Here is a 25259-nt window from a genome sequence, read left to right as displayed (position 1 = left end):
CTAATCGTTCGACCGTGAGGACAATACATTTTGGCTTACACGACATTAATCACTGTTTTGACTCTGTCCACCATGAGTTATGTCCTAAGAAGTCTGAGCAAAAAGAAAGACGTCGACAATGCAATCAAGACGTGCGAAGATAAGGTCCTGGTGATGAGGTTTGGAAGAGAGACTGACGGAGTTTGTCAGCAACTGGATGATATCGTAAGGACGTAATGAGCCTATCTGAGTATCCTTGAATTTTTCATTGACCTTCATATTCACATACCTTATTACTGTTTTGTGGTTAAAAAAAATTACAAAGCAAAGAAATAAATTAAATAATTGACAAAAGGGTAACTAATACAATAAAGAGCCATAGAGTGTTAGGGTAGAATCCTCAAAGGACTGATTACAGTTACAGTGACTGATATTTCAACCCCTGGATGGAAGTCATTTTAACTATCAGCTGAAGAGATCCTTTGTGGTAGATGGTTTGACATATAAGTCTGGTTTATTGAGACTCAATGGCCGTTGTGGCAACAGTTTTATTAGTTTTAAATTTAAAGTAGTACTGGCCCGTTGTTACTGGCTGCTGGCATGCACAATGTACATGTGTTTGTGGCCATCTTTAGGTGGTAGCTGTAAACTATGTTCTGTTTTGGAATCAACTGCTTAACATTGGTTGGGTTGCTTGGCTCTCTCTATTTATCATCGAGGAAAAGTTGTCTTTGTTTGATCTGTCTAACCAAAATTTTTTTAACATTGGTTAACACTGCTTAACATTGGTTGGGTTGCTTGGCTCTCTCTATTTATCATCGAGGAAAAGTTGTCTTTGTTTGATCTGTCTAACCAAAATTTTTTTAACATTGGTTAACACTGCTTAACATTGGTTGGGTTGCTTGGCTCTCTCTATTTATCATCGAGGAAAAGTTGTCTTTGTTTGATCTGTCTAACCAAAATTTTTTTAACATTGGTTAACACTGCTTAACATTGGTTGGGTTGCTTGGCTCTCTCTATTTATCATCGAGGAAAAGTTGTCTTTGTTTGATCTGTCTAACCAAAAATTTTTTTAATGTGTCAACCAGCTGGAAGTGTCATTTTCATTATTAAAATTTTATTGGTCTTTTAACCTCAGGCCCTAGTTTCAGTATTTGATGACACATAGTGGGGAGACTTATTATGAGGAAGTACAATGTTTCAACCAAAAATAGTCAAGTGGTCCAATGTGTAACTTGAACAGCTTCAACTTAATTAAAGGGTTTTAACTGACATAGTTGATGCAAGATCAACGAGATCTTAAGATTGTTAATAATTGTGAATAATTAAATAATGAATTATTGTACCTTGACACATTAGCTGGCCAAGACCTCTCATGACTTGTCTCGTATGGCTGATATATACATTGTGGATGTGGATGCAGTGCCAGTCTACACAAGATACTTTGACATCTCTCTGATTCCAGCAACTGTTTTTTTCTTTAATGGTCAACATATGAAAGTTGATTATGGGTAAGTTGGAGTCTAGAGAAAGATATCCATGATAAGAGACTGATAATTTTTGTTTTCAGACTGGAAGGACAAGTGTTATAACATTTTGAGAAGACAAAATTTCTTGCGCATTGATTTGTGATAAAATAGATTCCAGTGTTTTCTAGTAAATCTTTTCAGTTATTCGAATGTCACTTAATATAAACTAGTTGGTTAAACACTGCCAACTTTGTTGGTAAGGATAATCATAAATTCCAACTTAGTTGTTTTGGCAGGAAACCTTCTATATTAGGCCTTCATTCCTGGCTGTCTGTTTTCCCTCAATATTTTTTTACTCTCTTTGAAAAAGAAAGGTGAGATTCTCTCAGCTTCAGTAGTCTTTTCAGTGGAATCCATTGTAATTTTCTTTGGTATCTCTTGCTTTTTGTTACTTCAGAGCATTTTAATGCATGCCTATGATTTTTCCATGTGGTAATGCACTTGTCTTGAATTTGCTGCATAAACCACAATTTCAAAACACAGGAAGTGAGATATTAGAGGCCTCTAAGAGGATTGGGTATGACCTCAGACCTCCTACTGAAGGGTCAAGCTTTTCTTTAAAGTAAATCTAAAAGGCTTGCATTCTCTGGACACTTATTGTTCTAACAATTCTTTGCTTATATTGTTGACTAACAGAAAGACAACATATTTAATCACCCTGTTCCTTTTTCTAGCACACCAGACCACACCAAGTTTATCGGCAGCTTTAAAACCAAACAGGATTTTATAGACCTGGTGGAGGTGATACTAAGAGGGGCTTTAAGAGGAAAACTGATTGTAAACAGCCCCATAGATCCCCAAAATGTTCCTAAGTACAATCTTCTATACAAAGACATCTAACAATGATTGAAATTTTTTGTAAAATAAATATACTGTCTGTATGTGTATCTTTCCATTATAGAGAGTTGTACCAGCTAGGTTTACCAGGCTTAACTAGCTATGTTAACAAAAGTGTAAGTAGCTCTGAAATGTAGGATCTGTAAAATCTTCATCATTGATTGAAAACATATTAATTTTTTGTATTTGTATTTAATATGTAAGTCATTCCCTTCATTTTCCTACTTTGTACTTTGTGCTCATGAGGTAATCAAGAAGTAGAAAGTGTTCAGACAATAAATTTAACAAAAAGAATACCCCTGTCTCTCTACGATTAAACTTAAAGCTAGAATTACAGATGACCTTTCACATACCAGCACTTCCTCTAATGACACTAGCTTATTGAAAAATAATGTTCATGTTTAGACTACAAGCAGTCCCTCCTTCTTGGAGGAGTCTGTTGCATGAGTTTAAAAAGAAAAAAAAAACAGTGAAAAAAATTGATACTAATGCATGTTGCCTTACTCCTAGATTTCCATGCGGTGCTTAAACATCAAATTATTTTTAAAGATTTTTTTGACTTGTGCTAAAAAGGCAGGATTTCTTTTAGTTTAGTTTATGTTAGAATCATTTCCCTCTGTTTTCCCTTGATCATCTACTTCAGATCGATAGTATCTCTCTTTCCACAATGCAAGCAATGGAATACAAACAGCATAAGTCACAAATGTACACCAATTAATCCACCTTAGTCCAAAATTTGGCAGCAATGGAAATATGTAAAATATTAATTGGAGAAAATTGCAAGACACTGTTAAGAAGCCAGATGTGATTCCTTCAGCAACAGGGTATGCAGTCTCCACTGCCATCTCAAAAAACATGGGCACAGTTCCATTTGCAAAGAATCCTCCGATGATGAAGGTTGAGTAAAGTACAACCTTGTTGTAAGGGATGATTTTTGCACATATTAATGTAAATAGGGCAAATGATACTGTACAACCAAGCAAGAGGACAAACTGTATTACTTTCATGTGCCTGGATACGTGGTCTGCAAGGCTGCAGGAAAATGAAAGGATACCATTTCAGTTTTTAACCTGCTATCTCTGCCTAACTGCCTGGTGTGGATCAACTGGAAGTTTTTAAAACTAAAATTAAGTTTTCCCCGTTCTAACATTGCTTTACTTAGTCATTTCCCATCTTTCTTGGCAACATTACTTTGATCACCTAAATTAACTCACAGAAGTTTTGATAGTTTTTGATTAATTTCCACTCATAAATTTAAGACACCTATAAAGAAAAGTTTTAAAACATGGTTTCACAAATGGATATGCTACATATTCAGCTCGGGCTAGCAAAAATCAAACCTTCATTTTAAAATGTTACTTTTACAACTACTATAATTAACAAAAATTTGCCAAAGTGAGGAGTGAATAGTGGTAGATATTTACCGAGCCATGAAGCAGTGAGGTAACTACCCACTGACCACTTACACTGACACTGAGGTGAGTATTTGTTTTAGCAAATACCACACAGATACAAAAAAAGTTAGTTTACTGATTTCTCTTGAAATATCAAAAAATGGTCAGAAATCAAACTCTTGACAGGTGAATAGTACTTGCTATTCAGTTCTGAACCAGGCAATCATTGCATGTTAAAGAGCACTCTTAACCGGTGTGGTATAATGATATAACTAGCTATTATTACCATTATTATTTTTATTTCTATCATACTAAATTTGAAATAAAAGAGAAAAAGTACAGTGAATATTTAGATGTTGTAAATAACATGGATGCTTACATGGATAGAGAAATTCCTGACACTATTCCAGCCATTGAAGCACCAAATCCAAGCCAACCAGCAGATTTTTCTCCAATACCAAACTGTGACAGATTTAAGTCTAATATAGACACCCAGCCTACATAAACACCTATCGTTGCCCCATTTATAAACAGCAAAAGCCAAAACTGTTTATTGTTCATGAGTCGTCTGAAACCATCTTTAAAATCCAAACGATTGACTGCTGCTGTTAAACTGGGTGGCAGTTTAGGTTTGCTTGGAAAATACACCACAACTAGAAGCAAAGTCAATGCTGCTGCCCCCAATTCAATGTACATTAGTTGCATAATTTTCCCCTTGAGATACATTATCTGTTCATGAGTCATGTTGTTTCGCAATTTGATATAGTCAATGCTTTTACCAATTGAGCTGCTTTGATTTCCTACATCTGGAACCAACAGGGGCCCAATGATAAAGGAAAGCCCAGAACCAATATATGGAGCTAGTGATGCTAATGCAGTTGATGTTGTGCGCTGGTGTGGAGGAAACCAGGCAGCAGATATTATTGGACCTGATGCCATAGCAATTGGTCCTCCAATGCTGTTGAAGGCAACCCCGGCATGAGTTAACCAGGTCTGAATTTGCAGATTATCCAGCGGAATAGCCTGACATACTGCTCCTATGACATTAACAACTCCCAAGAGGAGTGTTGATGCTCTTACACCTGAAGGTTGTGGATAATAATAATAGTTGATATATAATTGGTTGATATATTATTTCAACATGAAGACTTTAAACTTTTCCCAATATTTTATAAGGAGATGTTACACTGGTGGTCAGATTTTCGTTCTAGATTTGATCTTGTAAGTCTATGTGAAACAATCATATGGAACAATCATAACATTAGGGTAAACTGCAAACCTTTATTCTATTATAATTATAATAACGCAAATATTATTCTTTTAAGCGACTTAAAATTTGATTTGAGTAACACAGAGTCCTTTAACCTTGCAAAACGTAATGGTTTAAAAGATTCCAACTTTCTGACCTGGACTGGTGTTCGTTGCGCAGTACCAAGTCATCTAAGAATTCGATGCCACGAAATTAAGAAAGATCATGTCAGATCACTGCAATTTAAAATCGGTGACAAAACCTTTGATCCAGCACTTAGCAAGTCTAGGGATTTCTACGGTTTGCTTATATCCAGTAAGGCGACAGAGTCCAGAGGCTTCACAAAGTTGAAATCTAAATTTTCTATTGATGATGTGGAAACAAAAAAGGCCTTCTCATTGATAAGGTCCTGTATCTGCGAGACATATGTGCAATGCTTTCAATTTAAAATACTAAATGACATTTTATTCACAAATTCCCGCTTAGCTAAGATAGGTTTAATACAAAGCGATCTTTGCACTTTTTGCAATACCAGTGCGGAAACAATTGATCACTTATTCTTTTACTGTGTTTACTCACATGCATTTTGGGAAGAATTTGAATCTTATTGGATCGCTATAGCCAAAGAACAAAGGAAACTTGAGTTAAAGACTATTTTAATTGGTGTCACAGATACTAATTGTTCTTTATTTAATTACTTAATTGTTTTAGGTAAGCTACATTTATGGAATTGCTGTAGGAATAATAGTCTTCCTTTTTTCCCTTCGTATAAGGAACTAGTTAAAAGAAAATATGAAACTGAATGTCACATTGCGGCTAAGTTTAATGATAGGAAGATGCTAGAGGCTAAATGGAAACCCATTTTGAATTATAATTTAATAGATACATAGGTGTGTATAAAGCATTATATAGTAAGTAGAATAAGTAATGTCTTGTAGGTGGTATTGTAAGTAGTGTTCGTCTTGTTTTGTAAAGTAGTGTTCTTCGTGTTGCAATTAAAAAAAAAAAAAAAAAAAAAGACTTTAAACTTTTACTCTAAACCAAATACACAATTGAGAAATGGAGAAAAAAAAAATAGTTTGAACTGTTGTTACGTAGGCAAAGATGTTTTTTTGTCTATGATGAGTGTGGGATGGGGAAAAAAAATCTGAGTGAGGAATCCAACCTCAGCCCATGGATTCCGTGATCCTATCCTCTACCAATGAGCCACAGAGACTCTACCATAATCAAGGCTGCATGCTCCTTGCATACATCTAGGATTAGCATAAGTGATTAAAGTGTCCTGCATGAACAGGCTTTCAAAGATGGCAAATCTTTTTATAACCATGTTTCTTAACTTATTTACAGATATGTTACACTCCATGACTAGTCATATGTCACTCATGTGACTTATCACGCAATCTGATTTAGCCGATTATATCTAGGCAACCTAGCTTAAATTATGCACAATAGCACCATCAAATGATGTAAACGGTCAACTCTCTCCAGCATGAACACCCAGATACCAAACCCTAATGTCCATCTAGAAACACCTTGTGCACAATCGATTCAACGTGACACCACGTAGTTCTTTGATAAAGCTGTACCTATATGCCAAAATATCAGTTTTAAGACTGCTGAAGTCTTATGCCTTGGCATAACTAAACTGAAAGCAGAATTATGTTTACGAACCTCCTCATAAGATACGAGCTGCCAACATCTAATTTAAGACAAGGAGTTGCATTACTTTGTTATGTAATCTTAATTTGCCCCCCGACGAAATAACCATTTTTTGTCATTTTCAGCATCACCAATTTACTATTGAGAAGTTTCCCTCTATAAGAAAAGGACTTTTCAAGTGGGTGTTGATGATTCGAAAGTGTCCATTGCCCGTCTACCCGGAGAGATGCTTATCTTTTTTGAAAGGAGAGTTTAGTTAACAGTACAATAACTCGATCGTTAACAGCTGGGATTAACTCGCGGAGTCCTTCTCAAAGAGATGTAAGTCTTATTGAGGTGTCCGTTAAGAGAGTGATAATTATAAATTGAAGCATACAACGTAATGAAACATAAGTGTTTTCTACCTTTCGCATCCATTAGCCATGACAGTGGTAAAAACATAACGATGAAAACAATCGGACCCCACGCAACAAGTAAAGTGATGGTCGCATCGCTCCAGCCAAAGACAACTTGTGAGGTTCCCTGAATCGGGCTCCAAGTGTTCCATTTTGCACCATTTAACGCAGAACATAGAAAAAACATGAAAAGTATATACCACCTCTTCTTGTAGACTTTAAAATTCTGTCGATTTATTGGATTTATCGAGTCACGTCGAAGATCGATCCGTGAGGAATTGATCAGTACATTCGTCTCATCCCGTAGATCCATTATAATTCTTTGGACCTTCTTTAGCGGAATAGCTTTGAAATATTTACCTCAATAGTTAAAAGTGAAAAATAAATAAGAAGACCCTTTAAGCCCTTGAGTTGAACCACTAACGTTCGACCGGCAAATCACGGGTATAGAATGTGTGAAAACTATACAAATACTGAATAAAAGCGTTGCGTGACGCAAACAAAGCCTTTTGAAATGTTCCCCGAAAAAACAGCTGTGAGGGAGGCGGAGCGTATTCATCATGTGCCAGTCTTCTAACTCTGCTAATGGGCTAATGAAAACATGCATGTTTTAAAAAGGAACTGGCCTCAAAAGCTTCCACTGGGATGACTCCACCTCCTATAAAGACTCTAGCGTTTTTCTATTTGAGAGAACAATCTATACGGAGGTGAAACTTAAAACTTCGTCGGCCGGAATTCCCTCTGATACAGAAAACGGACTCTTTCTTGACCGCCAAATAACGTCGAAGTTACCGAAGTAACGCTCGATGCAAACATAACAAGTTTACTAAATCTTCTTATCAGTGATAGTTTATGCCCTCCAAATTTAGTGAGAAAGAATTATCTTATTGTTTTAGTTTGAATCTACCAGTATTTGAAACAAAAAGGAATCTGTTAGGTTAGTCTGCATCAGTATATTTGTATCTCCTTGCGTTTTACCACAAAAGGTGCGATCTGATTGGTTGCACTGCTCGCTATCTATTCCGTGATATACGGTGAGTTGGTGAGTAGCCTAACAACAAAACAGAATAAAAACAAGGGCCTGTCCTGTTGTTACGGTTCAACGTGATAAATGGGTCGGACTTAACCCTCATCGACTATATCGCCACAGAACTCTCATGCTCACTACTTCAAAATTATGTAGCAGGTTAGAAATCCTATCCACCATCCTCAGTTAAAAAAATTATTACCAGTTTACAAGATAAAGGTTTCATTGACGAGGGAAACAGGGTTAGAGAGAAAAGGTATCGAAACTAATAAGCAGAAGAACATTTTTTCATACAAAGCGGCCTCACAATCTAAATAAGATCACGAATGTATACTGCATCGTCATCCACAACTATCGGTTTCCATCTTTTACCTGAGTTTTAGGTAATACTAAATTTCCTCACCAAAGAGGCTCCAAGCGTACCATACAGCGCAAACGAACTAGTCCGTTCGGCCTTTCCTTGCAGAAATATTTCCATCTATAATTACAATCTCCAGAAATCAAAATATTTGTATTACGGCTTCAACAAAAAGACAGCGACAAGAAAATGAACGTGCGAAGAACTTTAATTTCAATTTTCCTCGACTTTACATAAACATTTCTACAATTTCCTTGAATTTTGCCAGATCTCGAAAATTTCTTAAAAATTACCATTCCGACTCCGGCGACAAGGCCAAAGCATTGTATTCAAATGTCTTTGGGAGTCTATCGCCGTTTGCATATCAGGTCATTTTCTTTTCTTTCCCTTCTTTCCCTTCTTTCCCGTTTGTTCTTCCCGAAGTTTCGCATTCTTGTTACGGTTCTTGTTTTTCACATTCACTGTCTCGTAGTAACGAACACCAATCTTCTGTTTGTTTGTTTTCAGACGCGGTGCCTAAATGGAAACAAAAGAACATTCACACCTCAACAGTTAAATTCATATTCTCCACACTTTCCTACGTTACCGACAAAGAGAATTTGTTTGACAATCAGGAGCTTCGTGAATTGGTGATTATATCCCTAATTCTCATTACCTTTACATTTGATTCAAGGGTGATATTGTGAGGAGAAATTAGACTCTAAGTGGGGGAAAGGCTTAAAAGACTCCTTTGCAGTGAGGATATTTCACTGAATATGACACAGCCTAGTTACAAGAAATCTACCTTCATTTATTCAACGACCCAGCTGAAAATGTATGATCGCACAACGCCCTCGAAATTATTCGTATTAACTGGAGAAGAACGTCAATGTTCAATTTTACCTTTGGTTTGGGCGATTCATCACCTTCGCTGTCGTCGTCACTTTTGCGTTTGCCACGTCTTCTATCAGTGCCTCTAAAACCTGTTGAATACGTAGCAAATAAATAATAAGCGTAAATGAAATAAGAAAACGACAACGAGGAAATTAAAAAAAGAAAAAACGGTACTCGCACCGGTTGGGTATCAACCAAAGCGAATTTTACAAGGATTTCTCCATGCGAATGTCCTGTGTGGGTTAAGCTCCGTGTTCGTTTTAGAACCATCCAGACTCTTCCTTTTCAACAGTAAGACTAGCAACTATTAGAAGGTTGCAGAAAAGGTATTTTAATGATTTGCAAATCTTGATCGGTGAGGAATCCCAGGGATTTGAGTGGGAAACGTGACAACGGCGCAGCGCAATGGTTTAACGTGCTGTTTGAAATCTGAAGTCTCACTCAATTGGATTTTTTTCTCAGTAGTCCTGAGTTTAACTTCTCTGTACAGTTACGCTTACTAAAAAAGGCCACGTAAGGTTACTATTACAGTTGAGAGGGTTACCATTGATAATAAACATTAAGTTTAAACGGAATACGTTTATTTCTATTTTCTATTTTCTATTGAAGGTCGAAAGTAATTGGGGTGTACATTAGTTTTTGCTTTACGATGGCCTTTGTTTTCTCGAAAAACCCACGTGACCGTCTCAACCAATCAGATACAAAGTCAAAACTTGTCTCGTCCAATCCTCCCACGTTTTCCCGCGCTCCAGGCAGTGCACTCTATTTCACTCCCATTGGCCCTTTTTGATAGATCCTTTGTTGTGATTGGTCATTGCAATAACTTTGGACATGCCCAGTTTGATTTCAAAAGTGCGTTACCTCTTACTTATTTTCGTACCTTTCCTGTTGACTATTGTTTCTCTTGTTGCTGTTAATAATCTGTCCGGACGCGCTCGTGGAGTGTTATTTACATTCTGTTCCTTGCCAAGTTGTTTGTTAGTGCCTTTCTCGCCTCCTTCCGCTTCAACACAAGCGACGTACGGGCTTACCCTAACAGAGAATTGCTGATCAGTTGGCGTAGTCCACTCCTGTGCCCGGCGAGAGGGTAATTTTTCAACACCTGGCAAACAAAACATTAAAAAAAAAGAAAACAAATAAAACACATTCACAAAACACACAATTGTTATCCACGGTGTGACTTTCCAGGGAGGGGACTGAGGTTTCATCAACTTCTAGTTAATAATTTACTTACACTTTCCTTTTTGGGCGTTGCCCAACAGATATCTGTCGCTAAATCTATCGCTCGTTTACCTTTGATATCCTTTTCGAATCATCAGCGCATAAAAGACTGCATTTTACGCACAAAAAAACTATCAGATATCTGAATAAAGGGGTAAGTTTCTAGAGAAACTGTAGAGCTGCAGGCAATTTAGTGTTAACAACTGAGTTGAAAACGTAAATTAGCCACCGTAAAGGGTAAAAAGCTGACGTTTCGAGCGTTAGCCCTTCGTCAGAGCGATTCAAGTCGCACTGACGAAGGGCTTTTTACTCTTTACGGTGGCTAATGTACGTTTTCAACCCAGTTGTTAACACTAAATTACCTGCTATCTGATATCTGCGTAATCTCAGGTGCCTCCGTAAATATCACCACTTTCTGAAAAATCGATTGCCCACTTGAGTTTTTGATAGGCTGTAAGTTTAACCTGACCATCAACTCATCACAAAACACTTACCTTGTAACTTTTTGTATTTTTCGAGCAGTCTCTGTTTCCTTTTTTCAGTCTCCTTGTCTAGCGTAATTGTCGACTCCTTCAAAGGATCAAGCCTTTCTTCTGATTCTTTTTTATTGTCCGACGATTCATCATCATTTCCTACACTATCACTGTGACTGTGACTATCCTCGTTACACTCGTCCATTCTGGTATTCACATTACTCTCAAGTGGTCGCTGAACTTTATTTTTTCCCTGTTCGTCCTCTTGCTCTTGTTCTTCTTCTTCCGTTTCATCATCCTCTTCGCTTCCGAGCTCCTCCTCTCTGAAAATCGGACACAAAATAATGACCAAGTATAACTCCATAAATCAATTACTTTTTTTCTTTTTCATTCAACTTTTCCATTTCAAAGACTCTGGGATTTCAAGAGGAAGATTAAAGCGGGAGCTACCATGCGAGAGGGTCCGGAGTGAATATCTATCTGGATGTCTTTGAGAGGCGAGTGAAAGCTGAAAAATTTACGATTACTTACGAAAATGTTTTTTCTGACATTAACTCCCCTTCCATGTTTAACACTCTGAAGGACTAGATCAATGTTTGTGGCATTTGAAAAGCGTAGCCTTGATTTTTCAAGTTCGGCATTAGTGATACGTTGAAATCTTCTCCATCCTCATTCTTTTTATAATCCTTCCTGGTTTATAAATGCCTCTTATCGAGCTTTGATTCGATGTCTACTTAACGCTGCAGGCATTTTGCGCGTCGAATAAATAAATTAAAAATACTCTGTAATGTCTTAACTCCTTCAATTGTACTTTTGGCTCTCAAATGCTGTGTTCACTTTAACTTCGATTAGCCTGATGTACATCTAGTACATGAGGTTAATATTTCCCATACGATATTGACAGGTTCCTCGCTGCTCGGTGAGTGGAACATCTGACCGCACCATGTTGCGGCACGTGGTCAGGGTTCAAACCCTGGCGCGGGGAATCTTGGGTGTTTTTTTTTTCTTTTTTTGTTTCTCTTATCATATCGATCTTCTTTATCAAAGTTGACCAGTAAATACTCACTCGTATTTCCCGTAAGCTGCTCTGACGTCATCTCCCTCTTCATCCTCCCTCATATCCACCTCCTCTTCTTCTTTTTCTTCTTCTTCTTCTACTTCTTCTTCTTCTTCTTCTACTTCCTCTTCTTCTTCTTCCTCTTCTTCACTTTCATCCTCGAATTCAGGATTTCCATCAGGTTCCTTCCCTTCTTCCAAGGGCTGCACATCGTCGCCAGTATATTCAAGTCCAACGTTAATGGCACTGAAATCCTGTTTCACATGTAACTTTATATTCTTTGACTTCTGAACACAGTCGTCATTGATCGCTGTATTCTCGCCAGACTTAATTTTTTCGGTCTCAGACGAACACCTTTCCTGAGTTTTATTTGTATCGTTTGTCTCAACAGCTGTTTGTGCCTCAGCCAATGGGTCCGTTGGGGAGTTATGTTCTTCGCCAATTGGAAGGCTGCCGTTTTGGGCAGTTTTTTCGTTTCCTTGCTTGGTGTTTTCTGTTCTCGTTTCCTCCTCAGCTAGTTCTTCTTTCTTATCCTTAGCCTCAGTGTCTGCTTCTTTAACAAAACTTTCTTCAAGTGGTGGAAACCGAGATGATGTTTTCTTTTCATTCTTCGTTTCTTCTGAGTTAGATTCTCCTTCCTGCGAAAAGTTAAAATGACTGAGGGATCTTTAACAAACTAAAAACTACGAGAGCGTGATATGGCCGAAGACAGACTTATTACAGTGTTCTTTTTTTCTGTACGGGACAAGGGTTTTGAACAAGAAGAGACCTTGACGAGAGGGGTGTGGAGAAAATGCCTGGCCCTTACCTCATGCATCATAAAATGCCTCTGGAACACAAGAAAAGCTTTGTTCCCACTCAATTCCGCCCTTTTTTTAGGGCGGAAAATGCACCATATCAATAATTATGCCTTGACACCAAAAACAATGGTGATATTTTTAAGCAATTAATTATTGTTTAACTCGTCGGCCAGTGCATTAGGAAAGCTGATCCGATTCAGAAAGAAAATGGTAAAGAGATTTACGACTTTCAATTTTTCCGTGTGCGAGTCCAGCTAATTCAGGAGGCAGCACGAGGTGTTTCACCACCATGCCTTCGACACTAGATTAGCTTCAGACTTTTTACTTCCCTCGCCGACGAGAAAAGGAAAAAATCTTTTTAACCTACCTTATTTGGTGGTGCAACAAAGTATGGCAGCTTCCCACGTTGGAAATCATTCAAAATCATTTTGGCCACTGTATTGACATCAGCTTCGCCACCCTGAGGAGAAAGGAATTGAAAATGGACCAACTTTCAAGCGGAAGAAAGAGAAATGAAATTAACGTCTCTTTCATGAGGCAAGGGACAACGTCTGCAACCGAATCTAAATTTCACAGCTGCCGAAACAATCTCCTTTTCAGTGGCATTCAGCGGCTGGATCTATTGCTTCTTCCTCAAGATACGATGGTCGTTCTTCACGAGTAATTCCCACGCACTTCGTCAGGTTTCCCCAGCAGGGTATCCATTTGTACGCAGACGCAATGAAAAAGCACAGTGTATTACCCAAGAACACAACACAACGACCCAACTGAGCCTCAAACCTGAAACTTTCGACCTGGATTTCAGCGCAAAAACCACACAGCTACAGCTTATCTTGCCATGTCCGTGTAAAAAATGTTTCTTACCTTGAGAAGCTTGCCAGTTCGTTGCGCGACTTGTTCCAGAAAGTCTGTTGGATCGTTCCACGATGATACTTTGTAAGTCTTCGCGATGTACTCCTGCTTGACCCGTTCCAGCACAACGGGGATGTGGCAGGCTGCGTCTTTCACATTCTCTACACGAACCTAGTGATCAAGAACAAGTTGAAAAAATAATGAAAAAAAAAAAAAAAAGAAAAACGGGAAAAGGATGGCTTTTGCAATCCGCATATAGTTTGAGTCAAGTTATTTTAAAAGACAAACTGCCTGCCGCAAAATAATGGAGGACTAAGTTTAAAAATTTCCACAGGATTCAGGTTTTCGGGACTAGCTAAGTGGCCAAATCTCATGAATTTAAAAAAAGACAGTCAGAGATATCAAATATCTATAAAGAGCATAGGGACATTTGATGTGAGGTTCGACCCTCAAACCTCAGACTTGCGGACAACCGCTGAATGTATTAAACTAAAGAGAACTTGCCGCAACCCACTGCATATAGATTCATGTAGCTGAAGTGTTCTACATACTGCCAGGATTACTATCAGTATTACTTTCAGTGCAGATAATTCTAAGAACACCCAAAGCACTGACGCACACAGGAGCACGTACCACATAGCTATAAAGAGATTCCTTACCACGCCTTTAAGTATGATCTCAGTTTCCGAGTCACCACTCGGATACACGACTCCAGGGCAGTCAATTAAGTAGATTCGCCTCATCAGTGTCACGTACTGCCACACCTGCAAACAGTGGTCAAGGGTGGGGTCAAACAGCTCAAGATGCTTTGCAACCAGGCGGAAATAGTCACGGGTAATCAGCAAATAAAGTCAACTTCGATTATCTTTACTGAGACACGATACTGTAAAAATCCCAATTACAGGTCCTCGGGTAAATGACTTTATGAGTTTCTACTGGAAAGAAACCAATCCAGGGGAAAAGTCATATCAGGAGGACATCTACTATATTTTAAGTTACAGAAACTCTACAACCGACTCAACCAACCCATCACCGGGACTCGTTTTCACTTTGACCTCAGAACCATAATTCATAAAACTAAACGTCTAACACATTCACAGCACAAAAATGTAAAAAAAAAAAAAAAAAAAAATAGAAAATAAAGAGGAAAAGTGAAAGAAAAAACAAAAATCAATTTTTACCTTGGTTTCCCCAGCAATTGGTGCCACGTTACATACTTTCTTGGCTCTCAATGTGTTTATGATGGAACTCTTCCCGACATTAGGGTAACCAATGACGCCAACACTTCAAAAGAAAACAATTTACAGACATAAACCAAAGGCAGAATGCCACTTCTCTTTCCCCCCCCCCCCCCACCTCTTTCTTCGGGTATGGAAAAGTAATTATTAATAAAAAATTGTAGTCCAAATGTAGAGCGAACATTTGCTCGGATATCTTTCCGTGTAAATCATCTATTCCTCGAAGTGAGCAGACAGAAAAACAGCCCGAAGCCTTTTTTTTGGGGAAGATATGCTCTCTTGGTCTACGTCTATCTGCTATTAATTGAAAAATATTTACAAACGTTGGAGGTTACAACTAACCTTATTTGCTTCTTGTCAGTGTGAAGCTGTGAAAGAGAAAAAAAGTATAAAAATTCAAAGAACCGGGAAATGCACATTTTAAACCAAGGCTATCAATCGTTTTTTTTCAAGTGACCTTTCCGCCAAGGGCTGTCTTACCCTGTATTAAAGTCGTTTCCCCTAAAGTTGAAGCACAATTACATGTAAGTCCCAGGCAATTTACGCTATTTCATCATCATTTTTTTTTATCCTCGAGAAACTGCTCAAGCTTGAACGAAATCCCTTGCGTTATGGGAATTCAAGTGAAGGTTTCAAGAATCTAAGATCAATTAGTATAACAATGGTAACGAGAATGAAAGTTTCATTGTCTTAAGTGCTGAAATTTGACACATAACATCTCAAAATTAGTTTAACATCTTCCTTTATTCAACAACCGAGTTCCAAATTAACCACAATATACCGTCATCAATCTAATAAAAAACTTATCAAAACATTCCATATACCTTTGCAAACTGTCTGAGTAGGTTGATCAGAGCCCCTTTGCCAAATGGATTTGTAACACTTGCATGGAAGGCAAGAGTAGGATGATCTGCAGACAGGACTGTCACCCATCTTTGCTGTACATAACAAATAGACATAACGAAAATATATCATAAAACACCAGCAGCATCAAAACCACATCAAGACACTCTAGCCTCCCGTTTAAGCGAGAATATGCTGGGATATTTCTCCATGAATGTTATCTGTTTCGAGAAGGAAACAGTTTTCCAAGGAACAGAGAATTATCCTAGCATACTTTCCCGCCAAATGGGAGCCATCGAGATTGTCATTCCACGAAAATGCTTTGCAACGCGGGAGACAAAACGCTTAGCAAAAGCTTTTCGTGTACGCTTACGACATGGAATGTTGAGTTTTCAGTTGGTTTACTTTTCCGTAACACCAGCTGAAAGCTCCCCCTTCTTACATTTAAGTCTCAAGGAAGCTTTTTGGACGCTAGGTTTTCAACTTTGGGAATATCACTCTACAAATATCACCGGATATTTCCCAGTTTTCTGGAGATACATTTGATCACAAGTGAAAAGAAGAGAAGCAGGAGAATGGTCTGCATGAAATAATAAAAATTTTCTCCCATTCAGTTTTTGTTCCAATATCATCATGAAACAGTAAAACCGCAAAAGATTTTCTGTGACAACCAAACTAACTCGATCTCAAAGAAGACTGCAAGATATTGGTTCAGTAGGGTGGTGAAACACATGAGACAAGGAGAGCAAACGAGGATAAAAATGGTTTCTATTTGTCACGAGGCACAAATTGCATCTACGTGTATACGCTGACCACATAGTTTGTTACTTACCGTTACCCAGGTTGGCACCAGATCACACTTGTTCAAAACAAAAATAAGATGTTTATGCTGTTTCTCTTTCTTCATGAAGGACTCAATATGAGATGAACGTGTTCCCATGGGATCACGAGCATCTAGTACCTGAAATGAAAGCCCAAATAACCTTATGTATAAAAATGTTACTTTGCTTTTAGGGGGCTCACGATTTTACATGTACAGTTAACTCCTGATGCCTCGATCACACGTTAACTCAAACCTGGTGCTAAATAAATTTCTAGAGTGGTCTAGCCGTAATCGGGCATCCATGCAGCAATCAAAGCGAGTACAAATAGCCTGGCTTTTTTCGAAATAAGGTGGCTATGACGTATTTCCGTTAGTGCACGGTATTCCACAGAATACCAAGCTCTCTTTAGGGTATCACGTTTAGAAAGATACCGGGTTCAAATACTAATCCTTACCCTAACCATACTTCATGTCATAGCACCTCCCATTAGTCCAATATGTGCTTTGTAATTCTTACATCGTTACAAAGGAAGCCACGACCAGAAAAAGAGACACCACCCTTTTTCTATTTTCAGTTCTTCACAACAACACGCATAGTTTCTAAGAACATGACGCTTTTACTACCGTGCTTACAGATCTACAAGAACTTTTTTGAAGAATGAAAAAAAAAAAAAAAACTGGGCATGATAGCATTCAGAAAAATGCCAATGCTGGACAACGTGCAAACCCTCTAAGGCTGTTAATCCCGAAGACTCAAAAAAAATGTTGCCTCTGTAAATGGTGTGAATAAAGGCATTTGGGATGATTCTTCAGTAAATCTTTTTAGTTTTAAACACAAAGTATATGTAGCACTAACTTTGAACTTTCACATGTTTTGACTATGATAATTAATCAGTCTGCCCCACCTTTAAGTAGAAAATACTTTGCAGTAACATTATATGACATCTCAATAGTTTGAGGTTTTTCCATACCTGTATGACAACATCAGATGAATCTATGACCTGAAAAACACATAAATAAACAAATTAAAATTATTATAAGGGCTTAGCACTTGACTTTGAAGTTTGGAAAGAATTTAAAATTATTATCAATATGGAGCTCTACTGCAGTTGTCCAAAACAAGAAAAATAAGTCAGACTAGTCACAGACAAGTATAACTTTTGAATTCTCAGTTTTGGGCTTTAAGTCCATACATATGCAGACACTTTTTAGGTTGAAAAAGGACCAATCAGCTTGCATGAAATTTTGATGTAATGCATGGGCAAATTCCTGGAAAAGATGCAATGCCAAGCTGCATTTCAGCTAAAATACCCCTTGTTCTTTCTTTTTACCTTGTAAAGCTCATTCCAAATTCTTTTTGATTGTCCTTTTGTGAACAGTGATTCTTTAGCTTCCTCTCTGCGAGAAGGACATGAAAAATAATGATTCAGGACATCAATTTTATTACGTACTCACACAAATAAATAAAACAAAAGACAAGTTACCAAAACAACAACAAAAAATTTCCATTTTTACAGACTGACATAGCTATAGTATACCAGTAATTACAAATGCAAATAAAACAATTGCTAACAAGTCACCCACTTGTCAACCAACACTGTGTGCTGAATCAAATTCATTCTGACTGTCTGCTGGGCATTGAACATTAAGAGGAGCATTTACAACTGTAAATTTTCATGTATATCATATGGAAGACAGTGTCAAAAGTTTTAAAGCTCCTTCTGTGAAGTACATGTATCAGGCATTTTTTTCCTTCTCTCACTATCATATAAAGTGATGCCTAGTTTCATTATTTTGCATGCACTTTCACCTCAGCTCTGATTTCCTTCCTCATAAATCAGAGTTCATACCCTTTTTCTGAAAGAAATATTTTAAGAACTTTCCCAGAACTTTTCCAGGACTCATATTGATTTTTCCAGGACTCCAGATTTCACCTGTAACTCTTTCATTCCTAAGATTTCGATGTCAGTTCTCCTTACAGTCTACATTTTCTTCTTACATGTATAACATAAATTCTGAAAACTTCATTGTTCAAGTTTAAGCGGATTCCCAGCAATTTCTAGGGCCTGTAGTCTCTTTCCAGGACTGGGAAGTCCTGGAAAATTGTACAATAAAATTCCAGGACTCTCCAGGTATTCCAAAACGTGTACAAACCCTGTATATTATAATTAGGATATGATACTGGTGGTCTTACATGTACAACAGCTTAACTGGTACTTCAAAATGTGTTTTAGAAGAAAATCTTGTTCAATGAAGCTTACCTTTCCCCATCATCTTCCCTAACAAGGTTCATATCTTTCTCTTCATCATACATTTCTACAAAGTTTACAAAGGATGCATTCCTCTTAGATTTCAAGAATTCAATGTTTACAACAACTATTCTTCTGAGAAAAAAAAATCATCCAACAAACCCATAAAATTTGGCTGCCACATGTTTCCTTTGAAATTTTCAATGTGTAAGGCTAATAAAGGTATATCTGGCATAATAACTCTCATGAAGGGCCTTTCGAGTATCATTAACTACTAGTAGGCGATAAAATATGATAGTAAATAAAAATAATAAATTATGATAATTTCAGACAGTTTTTCTATTAATAATTACCTGATGACACCTGTGCAGCTTCCATAAAACCCTGAAGGAAAATAGAGACCGGAACTGTTCACTTTTAACACTTTTGTTTCATAACATCCCTAAATTGTGATTCTTTTGGAACACTCAAATGCTTACCTCTCAACCAAATGTAGATGCAAAACTCAAAACAATCTTGATTACGTCACACTGATTTTTTTTTTTCACAATAATTGTTCATATGTTCTCATCTTTACTCTGAGTTCTCAAAAGTTTCTTGAAATAAGTTAATTCCTATGTTCTGATAATTTGGTTGTTGCGATTATTTTGGGTTTGGGTTTAGTAAAATATACTCTATATCTCTTGTATAATTACAAAAAAAACAATTACTTATACTCATAGATTAGAGTTTCTCCCATAGAGCTGTGTTGTGGTTTAAAATGGATTCACTCTCATTTCATTAATTTTATCCATTTCTATTTTTTTAATTTCAGGGTCAGATAACTGGAACAGAGAAAAAGCAATTCAAACTATTTCAAAATCATTTGAACCTAAAATTTATTTGTTTTAGGCATTGTGGGTTGCCAAACACTGATACATGCTGGTAAATTTTAAAAGAAAAACCTTATGTGTTTAATTCCTTATGTCCCTGAAGTTGTATTAATTATGATCAAAATGCCTTCTTCATGATCTTACTGATGAAAAGACTAATGTCACCAACCTTCATATCAGCTGCCTTAAGGTTTGGTCTTTTGCGTTGTGCTTTGGGTCCAAAGGTCGTTCCGAAACTTTCTGTGTCCAGAATATGTACTCTGGCTGACTGTACCTTGTCATTCAACAAAGACAATGGCAGTTTACTTTGCCGCATCACAACCTGTTGGTAGTCACAGCAATATTATTTTAACCAACTGGGACAAGTAAGGTGATCTTTAACAAACATGCAATTAACTACAAGGGGGGCTTTTAACATTATGGCTGCTTATCTCAGCAGTGTTGCGGATGCTTGTCACATTTGAATCCTGCATTGGACCTACCTCGCCAATCAACTGAAAATTTACCATCTTCTCTCATCTTCACGCAACATGCTCTCTCCCTAACCAACCCTAACTGAATATGAAACAATAGTGTCTTGTATGTGAACCTACAAGACTTGGCCTGCTATCACATCACCTGTACCTTGATTGGTAGAACATCTACATGTCACAAATCAGACCTGGCTAGGATTTCAAGTCCTCAAGTGGATATCATATATCTTTTTGTTCTACACAAATAACAAATGTACAACATCCATCTCAAATTCTGTAACATATTAACAGTACTGTATGAAACTAAGCTATTTACAACATGCCTTGTACGGATCATTGAGAACTTTTCCCATTTCATCTTGGAATGATTGCAAAGCATTTTGTGATATCACCCTTGTGTTTCCTGGTACAATAAATTAGATAAATAAAGAAGATTAAGGATTATTTTATTTATGTTTGACTTTTCTCTTAAATTCAATCATTTAATTTCTTAGTCATGAAACAGCTTAAAACCATTTATAATGAAAAAACTATAGCCAGGGGAAATTTTCCGCAAGAAGTAATTTGATCTTTAACATTACAAGTGTCATTAAGCTGCTAAACCTACGATATAAATTGCAGCTATTGTTATTTCACACTCGTGGAAAGTAAACAGGCGAATTATGTTGTCATAATAAATAAATCCTTGTCCTCTGAAAAAAAAATTACTAGTACAATTAAACATTACAGTTATAATGACAACTATTGCAAAAATGATATAAAATAGTGTGGCTTAAAATTGTCTCTAAAGCTGGAAATTATAAGAGTGGACAACTTCCTAGAAAGAGCTAAACAACAGGTATGAGCCAAGCACAGTGTTCATTAAAGAGTACAACCAAATATTGCCTAGGTCCAGGTTCTTCAGTGGCAAATAGGAAAGAAATCAGGACACAGGATCAAAACAAGGAAGGGAATGGTTATAATGGCAAAGAGTTTGAACTGATCCTCCATGCCACCAGTCCACCCTTACTCAATTAAACCATGAGCAAAATTTCAAAAAGTCAATTGATCCATCAAAGAGTTGCCATTATGGATCTTTCTTTGCTTTAAAAGCACCTGAAAGTAATCAGAGTGGTTCTGAACCTCTTAACTCAGGATGTGGTTTATGAAAAGGTCTTTTGAAACTTTCAAAGTTTGGCTCTTAACTTTTCAAACAAAGTTCTTTTCATGCTCTTTTTTGATCTTGTTTCCCAGTTATTCAGGTCACCCATCACTGAGTAACCTAAAACCAGTCTTCTATGATTGCTCGGTACTCCTCTAGCTGAAGGGAAGGGAGCTAAACAAGGAGAAGTAAGACTGAAACTTTCAGCTACTGTGTGGGAAAATCTTGTACCGTTTATGGATAAAAACACAGCCAGAATTTCTAAAAATGAGCTCAAAATGTTGGGAAATTCATTTGAGATGATGGGAAAAGTGAATCAGGTGGATACTAATTTTAAGTCCAAAGCATGTAGAGCTAAATGTACTTACCAAACCATTTTCTGTTTGGAGCCACTCGTGCCACTTCTCCTGAAGCTACAGAGCTTTGAAAGGGAGCAGGCTTCACTATTTTTCCTTTCTTGTTCCTAGAAGAAAAATCACAAAGGAAAAATTTATGTGGTGTCAAAAAAAAAAAAAAAAAATTATTTCAAAGGCAATGTAAAAAGTTGTGCATGATGGTGTAAAAAAATCTTAGAGTGGATATTAGGAAAAGATTTGTAATTTAACCCTTTAACTCCCTTAAGTGACCAAGGAAGAATTTCTCCATACTATGTCTACAATACCAAGCAGACAAGTGATGAGAATAAAGAAAAATATTAATTATGGGATTACTAATTGATCCAATATCATATTCTCCAAACTAAGATAATAAGAATCATTTGGCAAACAATAAGGAGAATTACTAATAAGATCTTGGGAGTTAAAGGGTTAAATTCCTTTTATTTAATCAGACCAACTTTTGAAATTTGAGTACAAAAAATGACCCACAAATAAATGTTTCACAAAAAGAAGAAGAGAGATTCAGCCTTGAGTTTGACTTAGACACATGAGCCCCTGGTACCAAAGTGGCACCCTATTAAATGAACCAAGTTCTCAAGAACACGGGAAGCTGCTATCTGCCAAAAAAATTGGTTGACAAATTCAAGTTGTAAGGTCACTTTCAAGGCAGCAGGAAAATGTAATTTAAAATGAACCTCCCATTCATGCATCATCACCTACAGGGTGCCAAATAGTTTTTCTTTCTTTAAAGTAAATGTTTCACCTAGTGTCCTTTCCAGTTAAATTAACTATAACGTGAACAGCAGTAGGCTTCAAGTCCTTCAGTTTCACTAAGAACAGTATGTTTAACCCTTTAACTCCAATGAGTGACCAAGACAGAATTTCTCTTTAAAATATCTATACAGTATCAACCAAGTAAGTGATGAGAATAAAGAAAAAGATCAAGTTGGGGATAATTAGTTGATCCAATGCCAAATTCTGTGAACTAACATTAAAAGAATGGTATTGTTGACAGTAAGGAGAATTTCAAATTTGATCTGGGAGTTAAAGGGTTAAGAACCACCTTCACCTTTTGTACTACAAGATGTAGTGACACTCCTATGTTCAAACCATTTCCTGCCAGTATTAACTGGCTGTATTAACTAAGGTGAAACTGGGGTGAATGAATAAAAGGGGGTAAGTTTCTAAAGAAACTGTGGCGCTGTATTGGTAAGAGAGGGTAAAAGGGTAATTTAGTATTATCAACTGAATTGATGATGAAAATTGGCCATGTGAAAGAGTTGATGATGTTTCCAGTATATGCCCTTTGTCAGAGCAATACAATCACTAACACTCAAAATGTCAGCTCTTTAAAATTCTTTACAGTGGCCAATTTATGCTATCAACTCACTTGATAATACAAAATTACCCTGAAACTACGGTGCTTGTCTTGTTCAAACAAGCACCTTTTTTAAGACCAACACTTGGTGCACTTGGGGAATCCTCCTTTACTGTATTTAAAAGTTGGCCTCATCAATAAAAAATATAGAAAAATATGCAATAAAGGGATGGAAGATAATTGTTGTCAGCATGTGTTTTTATTGTGGAATGTACACACCTTACAGCCTTTCCTCCTGATTTGTACATCTTAAGTCTGTTAACTGTTGCTTTGTCTCTCATGTTTGAACCCGCTGCTGGTTTTGGACGGTCTGTAAAATGTTTTTTGTTAAAATAGTTGAAGTGCACCATGCATGTCCTATGTTTCGATTTTTTCATGGATGAAAATTTCTAAAACCATTTTGACTCCTGTTTTTCTTCCTCCTATATCAATCATCATTGTATGAAATGGAGAAAACTAAAACTTTTCTTGGAATAAAATTCTCAAAATCAAGGGAAAACCACAGATCAATGTTATAACACAATAAATGCATGCGGAAAGAGGAAATATTCTGCAGACAAGGTACAAATCTTCCATAACCAGTTTCACTGCTTCATAACTATTGTTTCCTTAACTGTACAGCAGCTGCACACTAACAGAATGTTAATCCTTGTGACTGATTCAGTGGTGCCAATGAATGCAGTGCAATCTTTTTCTATAAGAACATTCAGGCTGACATGAAACAAAATTGAAGAACCTTTCCAGGCTGAGAGTCAGTTAAGAACGACTTCATTTGGCCAGTTTTTTGTGTGAGAAGTATCAATAAAAGCAAAAGAAATATAAAACTGTGGTCTAGCAGAACAATTAACTCAAATACTAAGGAACATTTTTCTGACTGATTTATTGAGATACCAGACCACTCAACTCTAAGAACATATTAAAAAAGTTTTTAGGCTCACACCACAGTAGAAAACAAGAACGTTCAGCCTTAGCAAAAATTGGACGTTCTTATTTATACATATATGTATATCTATGAGAATGTACAGTCATCTAAAAAACTACAAGTTATGTCCCGACTTCCCAATTGAAATCACAGACACAATGCAGACTTGTTGACCTCACGTTAGATAAGTTAAAATAGTATTGTAGACGAAAAACTCGCCTTTGAAATTCAGGCGACCGAATTCGGAAATAAAATTCCTACATTACAGTGAGGAAAATTATACAGTAACCAAGACTTCATAACGAACGTAATCACCTGGGTTCATGCTGCTGTTGGATTTCTTGGCCGTTTTCTCTGGACCTGACTTTTTCCTTGTCTTCGCCATGTTAAACAGATATGTGCCTCAAATGTGTCGTCTGATAATTTCCTTACCGAGATATTATTCAAAATCTGAATAAATACAACGCACTACACAGAACCTTATTTCATCCGCCATATTGACCACGTGCGACCTGGAAACTATAAACCAAAGTACTGTCTGGAGAGGGGTGAGTGGAAGAATTTTTGATAGCAAAAATGGCATAAAATTAATTCAGTTGTACCAACCCTTGTTTCTTAGAAAACTCTTCAAACTGACGATTGATCAATGAAAAACACTTAGTTCGCCTTTCACATCTAAATTTCCTCTTTACCAGAGATTCGCGAAAAACGTTTCAGTGGCTACTCGTCAAAGTCGCTGAGGACTTTCCAGGGGGGCAAGAGGTAGACGTGGTGAGTAATTCATTCACATCCTCGGAGACCCAGTGGCTGAGTCGAAATCGACTCACAGCCCCTGGGTCTCCGAGGATGTGAATGAAACGAAACCCGTCAGAGTCGTGGGTTCAACATGAGAAGTAGGGGAAAAATTAACTCGTGGACAATATCTTTAGGTAACAACAATCTATTTAGATCTACATGGTGCAGATACAGAACACAGTGTTGAGAATTTACAAAAGACAATTGCCCCTTTAGAGTGTGGACGTCTTGTAATCTGCAGCATACAGCTTTATTGATATCTGTCGGGCTATACCAGTAACTAAACTACTCCCTATATCTAGTTACAAGCTCGGCTTTTATAGGTACGGTTGAGGATCTACAACGTTCCGTAACATTGCAATACATTCTATTTATATATTGATTCAGGGATGACTCAGCATGACACAGCTACTTCTAGAACATCCTTGAAGGTCACAACAATCCG

General features: G+C 37.2%; 3 protein-coding genes across 3 annotated transcripts; 1 reads left to right on the top strand and 2 right to left on the bottom strand.

Annotated features, from left to right (window-relative positions):
• Positions 1-42: 42 nt before the first annotated feature.
• On the top strand, positions 43-2639 carry LOC113667889 (thioredoxin-like protein 4B). The gene is made up of 3 exons (XM_027183751.2): positions 43-204; positions 1339-1490; positions 2183-2639. Exons 1-3 carry the CDS (start codon positions 73-75, stop codon positions 2346-2348), a joined length of 450 nt encoding a protein of 149 aa, XP_027039552.2. The 5' UTR covers positions 43-72; the 3' UTR covers positions 2349-2639.
• LOC113667888 (solute carrier family 49 member 4 homolog) lies at positions 2357-7545 on the bottom strand. Its single transcript, XM_027183750.2, has 3 exons — positions 7052-7545; positions 4119-4821; positions 2357-3377 (listed from the first exon to the last, which is right to left on the bottom strand). The coding sequence occupies exons 1-3, from the start codon at positions 7353-7355 to the stop codon at positions 2936-2938; spliced, it is 1449 nt and encodes a 482-aa protein (XP_027039551.2). The 5' UTR covers positions 7356-7545; the 3' UTR covers positions 2357-2935.
• A 1072-nt stretch (positions 7546-8617) lies between these two features.
• Positions 8618-24558, bottom strand: LOC113667887 (uncharacterized). Its single transcript, XM_089204776.1, has 21 exons — positions 24335-24558; positions 23317-23407; positions 21711-21805; positions 20525-20604; positions 19898-20050; positions 19210-19240; positions 18869-18923; positions 17939-18005; positions 17579-17608; positions 16617-16745; positions 15766-15879; positions 15284-15309; positions 14885-14987; positions 14363-14467; positions 13716-13874; positions 13219-13311; positions 12061-12689; positions 11016-11317; positions 10181-10402; positions 9310-9389; positions 8618-8943 (listed from the first exon to the last, which is right to left on the bottom strand). Exons 1-21 carry the CDS (start codon positions 24402-24404, stop codon positions 8797-8799), a joined length of 2781 nt encoding a protein of 926 aa, XP_089060902.1. The 5' UTR covers positions 24405-24558; the 3' UTR covers positions 8618-8796.
• Positions 24559-25259: the final 701 nt, after the last annotated feature.

This window comes from Pocillopora damicornis, chromosome 4 (genome assembly GCF_964200805.1).
Source record: "Pocillopora damicornis chromosome 4, jaPocDami1.2, whole genome shotgun sequence".
Lineage (NCBI taxonomy): Eukaryota > Metazoa > Cnidaria > Anthozoa > Scleractinia > Pocilloporidae > Pocillopora > Pocillopora damicornis.
Note: the sequence above shows the minus strand (reverse complement) of the source record. Positions and strands in the feature narration are given on the sequence as shown.